At 64.3% G+C, this 4,798-nt stretch overlaps 1 protein-coding gene across 2 annotated transcripts; it reads left to right on the forward strand.

Annotated features, from left to right (window-relative positions):
* Positions 1–1,717: 1,717 nt before the first annotated feature.
* Positions 1,718–4,798, forward strand: ACTG1 (actin gamma 1). Of its 2 annotated transcripts, XM_082294307.1 has the most exons (6): positions 1,718–1,843; positions 2,237–2,367; positions 2,456–2,695; positions 3,012–3,450; positions 3,625–3,806; positions 3,888–4,798. In XM_082294307.1, exons 2-6 carry the CDS (start codon positions 2,245–2,247, stop codon positions 4,029–4,031), a joined length of 1,128 nt encoding a protein of 375 aa, XP_082150433.1. In that variant the 5' UTR covers positions 1,718–1,843; positions 2,237–2,244; the 3' UTR covers positions 4,032–4,798. The 2 variants fall into 2 exon arrangements, with proteins under 2 accessions (XP_082150433.1, XP_082150434.1); XM_082294308.1 differs by lacking the exons at positions 1,718–1,843; positions 2,237–2,367 and adding an exon at positions 2,828–2,865 and having other exon boundaries at positions 2,594–2,695.

Here is a 4,798-nt window from a genome sequence, read left to right on the forward strand (position 1 = left end):
GGGTGCGGGTGTCACCTGCGCAGCCCCCCGAGCCAGACCCCCCGGGGCCCTCCGTGTCCCACCACGGCCCCGCGGGACACGGCGCTGGCGCGGGGACACGAGACCCCTCGAGCCGTGACGGGACCCTCCGGGACCCCCGTCACCCCCCCCGGGGCCATCCCGACTCGCCGCCGTCTCTGTACCCCGACAGCCCCCGTGTCACCCGTGCCGGCGGCGCCGGGAGCTGCTGGGAAGGGCTGGGCAGGGGCGGGAATCCCGTGGGACATGGGGACGGCGACGCCAGTGGCCACCACTGCCGTGGGCCTGAGTGGCACCGGGAGCTGAAGTGGGTGGCTGGTGCGTGGGCCTCTGGCACGGCATGTGGCTACCTGGCACGGTACGTGGCTACCTGTCATGATAGGTGGATACTTGGCATGGTACATGGCTAATGTGACATGGGATGTGGCTACCTGGCACAGTATGTGGCTACCTGACATGACGTATGGCTACTCGACATGGGGTGTGCCTACTTGACTTGGTACATGGTCCTTGGCTACCTGGTGGTACGTGGCTACCTGGTGTGGTGCCTGGGCCTCTGGCCCAGCGTGTGACTACCTGACACTGGGTGCCTACCTGACATGGTACATGGCTACCTGAGATGGTACAAGGCTACCTGACATGATATGTGGCACCTGACACAGTGCATGGCTACCTGACATGGGGCGTGGCTACCTGGTCCCACTGCATGGCCGCCCAAGGCCCCTGGCACACACCCGTCTGACACTGCACATGACCGTGACCCCCCCATGGCAGGGGGGGCACAGGGCCCGGGGCAGTCCCCGAGGGAGAGGGGCTGGGACACGAGGAGCCCCCAGGCTGGGGCAGTGCGGGGGTGCCGGAGTTGGGGCTCCAGTGGGGCTGGGGTGGCTCAAACTGGGTTGTCACTGGGGTCACTGGGATGTCAGCACTGGTGTGGGGTGTCCGTGGAGTGCAGGGGCAGCACAGCTGGGCCTGTGGGGCTGGGGGGAGCGCGGGGGGTCGGGGGGTGCCCGTAGCCCCCTGGAGCACCCGCCAGTGAGAGGTGTCACCTGTGGGACACACAGCGTCACCTGTGGGGTGCAGGGCAGGGTCGGGAGGGCAGCTGGGGGCGAGTCGGGGTGCACCAAGGGTCCCCAGCCCGGTGCTGGGGGGGGGGGGGCATGGCTGGGGGGTCCCTGGTGCTGTGGGTGGGCGATGGGGTTCCTGGGTGAGGTGTGCATGACCCACGGGTGGGTCCCGGGTTGGGGTGCAAGTGGGTAGGGGGGTCCCAGTGCCATGCATGGGGGGGTCCCGGTGCCCGGGTGTGGGGTGCAGGTGCCGTGGGTGGGGGGGTCCCGGTGCCCGGGGGGGGTGCACGTGCTGCCCGGTGCTGCCCGGGGTGGGGGGCGCGGTCCCGACTTGGGGGTGCGGGGCCAGGCCCAGCCGGGCCCGCGGCGGCCCGGCACTCCCAGAGGTGCTGCCGGGAGGGGTCCCGGAGCCGCCCAGGGTGGGGGCACGGCCGGGGGGTCCCGCCGGGATCGGGGGGTCCCGCCGGAGCCGGGGGTCGCCCCCCCCGCACCCCCCCGCCCCATGCAGGTTCCGGGGTGCTGCGGGGCGGGGCCAGCGCGGCAGCCGCCCCACGTGGCCTGGGCCGCGCCAGCCAATGAGAGCGCCTGTTTCTGAAAGATCTCCATATATGGCGATGTTCTCGGCCGAGGAGGCGGGGCTCTCGGCCCCCGGGTATAAAAGCGCGGGGCTGGGAGCCGGGCGGTCTCACTCAGCCGGCGGCAGCGGATCAGGCGGCACCGTTACCGCAGCGCCCACAGAACCGACCTCCGCGCAGCAGGTACCGCACGGCCCCGCACCGCGCCCCCTGCACCCCTTCCTCCCCGTTCTCCGGGGGCGGGGTGGGCGGTTTTCACCGCGTTCGCTTCCACCCGGCACTGCCGCGGGCTGCGGCCGAGTAGCGCGTGTTTCCCCCCCTTTCCTCCCCCCCCGCTCCGCGTTGGGATGGTGTCGGCCGTGGGTACAGGCTGGTGGGGGTGTGAGGGGGGCTGCGTCGCGATTGGTGGAGGCGGCGGGTGACGTCAGTGCGCGGGAGATTCAAACGGGCTATTCAAACGGGAGAAACCATTGGGGCGCGGTGGCAGGGGGGCCGGGCATGGCCCGGCGCCAGCGGCTTCTCCCGGGGCCGCGGCGGGCGCTGACCCGGCCCTTCCCTTCCTCCCTCCCGGCGCAGCCTCCGCCATGGAAGAGGAAATCGCCGCCCTCGTCATCGACAATGGCTCCGGCATGTGCAAGGCCGGGTTCGCCGGGGACGATGCTCCCCGCGCCGTGTTCCCCTCGATCGTCGGCCGCCCCCGGCACCAGGTGAGGCGGACGGGGGCCGCGGGCCGGGCCCGGGGCTGGGGCCGGGGCGCGGCGGGGGCGGCGCTGACTGACCCGCTCGGTTCCGCAGGGCGTCATGGTGGGCATGGGGCAGAAGGACAGCTACGTGGGGGATGAGGCGCAGAGCAAGAGGGGCATCCTGACCCTGAAGTACCCGATCGAGCACGGCATTGTCACCAACTGGGATGACATGGAGAAGATCTGGCACCACACCTTCTACAACGAGCTGCGTGTGGCCCCCGAGGAGCACCCGGTGCTGCTCACAGAGGCCCCCCTGAACCCTAAGGCCAACAGAGAGAAGATGACGCAGGTACCGTGCTCCCCCTGCCCGCTTGCCCCCCTCACTCATTTCCTTCACGAATCTTCTTTGTTACATCTAAAACCTGAATTTTTTTGTTCTTTTTTTTTTTTTTTTTTGTTTTGTTTCTCCCGACATTTTCAGGGTTCTGTTCTCCTGGCATTTCTCCCCTGACGCCTCAGGTTCTTTCATTTGTGTTTCTGCCTGCATCCTTTGGCTTTCCTTTCACACACCGGGGTTGCTCTGCATGCAGCATGTGTGTTCTAACACGAGTGTGCACACCCAGCTCGGGGCTCGCTGCTCATTGGCCTCTTCTCCTCCTTTGCAGATCATGTTTGAGACCTTCAACACCCCGGCCATGTACGTGGCCATCCAGGCCGTGCTGTCCCTCTACGCCTCCGGCCGTACCACAGGGATTGTAATGGACTCCGGGGACGGTGTCACCCACACCGTGCCCATCTACGAGGGTTACGCTCTGCCCCACGCCATCCTGCGTCTGGACCTGGCCGGCCGCGACCTCACCGACTACCTCATGAAGATCCTGACAGAGAGGGGCTACAGCTTCACCACCACGGCCGAGCGGGAGATCGTGCGGGACATCAAGGAGAAGCTGTGCTACGTGGCGCTGGACTTCGAGCAGGAGATGGCCACGGCCGCCTCCTCCTCCTCGCTGGAGAAGAGCTACGAGCTGCCCGACGGGCAGGTCATCACCATCGGCAACGAGCGGTTCCGGTGTCCAGAGGCGCTTTTCCAGCCTTCCTTCCTGGGTAGGTGTGGGGTGGGGTCTGCTCTGCGAGGGGTGGGGCTGGAAAGGAGGGGGGAGGGGGGTCGTTGAGGGGTCCTGAGTGGCACTGAAAGGACGGTGTGTGGCAGTAAGGGGTCCTGGATGGCGTTAATGAGGTTGATGTGGCTCTGATGAGGCTGCCCCCCTCCTCCCCCAGGCATGGAATCCTGTGGCATCCACGAGACCACTTTCAACTCCATCATGAAGTGTGACGTGGACATCAGGAAGGACCTGTACGCCAACACGGTGCTGTCCGGGGGCACCACCATGTACCCCGGCATCGCCGACCGCATGCAGAAGGAGATCACGGCGCTGGCCCCCAGCACCATGAAGATCAAGGTGGGCAAGGCTCCGTGGGGAGGGCAGGGGTGGACAAAGGGGAAGGCTGGAATGCTCTGACCGCGCTCTCTGGTCCTGCAGATCATCGCCCCGCCCGAGCGCAAGTACTCCGTGTGGATCGGCGGCTCCATCCTGGCGTCCCTCTCCACCTTCCAGCAGATGTGGATCAGCAAGCAGGAGTACGATGAGTCCGGCCCCTCCATCGTGCACCGTAAATGCTTCTAAACGGACTGCGGGCCCCGCCGCCGCGTCACGCCCGGGAGGTGTGCCCAGGCATCCATACACCTCATGCCAGCCTCCTGCAACTGGAATAAGCCTTCTTCCAAAAGAATCCTGCCCTTGGGAAGTCTGTACCTGATGTTAGACACGTGGATGGGTGCGCTGTCACTTGATTTGACCTTGTTGTAGCTGAGTTTAGCCGGGCCCTGAGCTCATACCCTGTACGGATCGGCTCCCCGGGGCTCCCCAATCCCGGGATTCCCGCATCCCAGGGGCCCCCCACACTGACAGCGGCCCCGGGACCGCTCTGTACAGGGTATTTGGAGCCAGACTTTGCCGTACATCCCGTGTGGAATATTCCAGGTTTCCTGTAGAGGCTGGTAGGAGTCCATCGAGAATTTTTTTCACCGTTTCTAGCAAGGTTGGGAAAAAAACAAAAACATATCGCATCCGAGCCTTACACCCCTCATCTTCCTCCTCCTCCTCCCCCTGATCCCACCACGGGGCTCGAGTTCCTCAACTCCGAGTTGCTGAAACTCTGCATTTACACCTGTAAATTTCTGCATTGTTTTAATTTATGTCAGATTTTTTTTCTTTTGTTTTTCTTTTTTTTTTTTTTTTTTTTTTTGTACGTTGCCTTAATGTTCTCACGTGACGGTAGGAAAGCAAACAAAAGAACCAAAATTTGTTTAAAAATCATCCGAAAAGTTGAGAAATTGTAACGCCCAACAACACTTCATTGTGTAAGGAAAATAAAATGGTAAAAAGCTGCA

The sequence above is a fragment of the Coloeus monedula genome, assembly GCF_965178545.1.
Source record: "Coloeus monedula genome assembly, chromosome: 19".
Classification (NCBI taxonomy): Eukaryota; Metazoa; Chordata; class Aves; order Passeriformes; family Corvidae; genus Coloeus; species Coloeus monedula.

Bases quoted from the DNA above. Each gene is read 5' to 3' on its own strand.
- ACTG1 (XM_082294307.1), top strand. From the start codon at position 2,245: ATGGAAGAGGAAATCGCCGCCCTCGTCATCGACAATGGCTCCGGCATG. The intron at 2,696-3,011 runs GTACCGTGCTCC...CCTCCTTTGCAG, and splicing joins ACAGAGAGAAGATGACGCAG to ATCATGTTTGAGACCTTCAA. The intron at 3,807-3,887 runs GTGGGCAAGGCT...CTGGTCCTGCAG, and splicing joins CCAGCACCATGAAGATCAAG to ATCATCGCCCCGCCCGAGCG.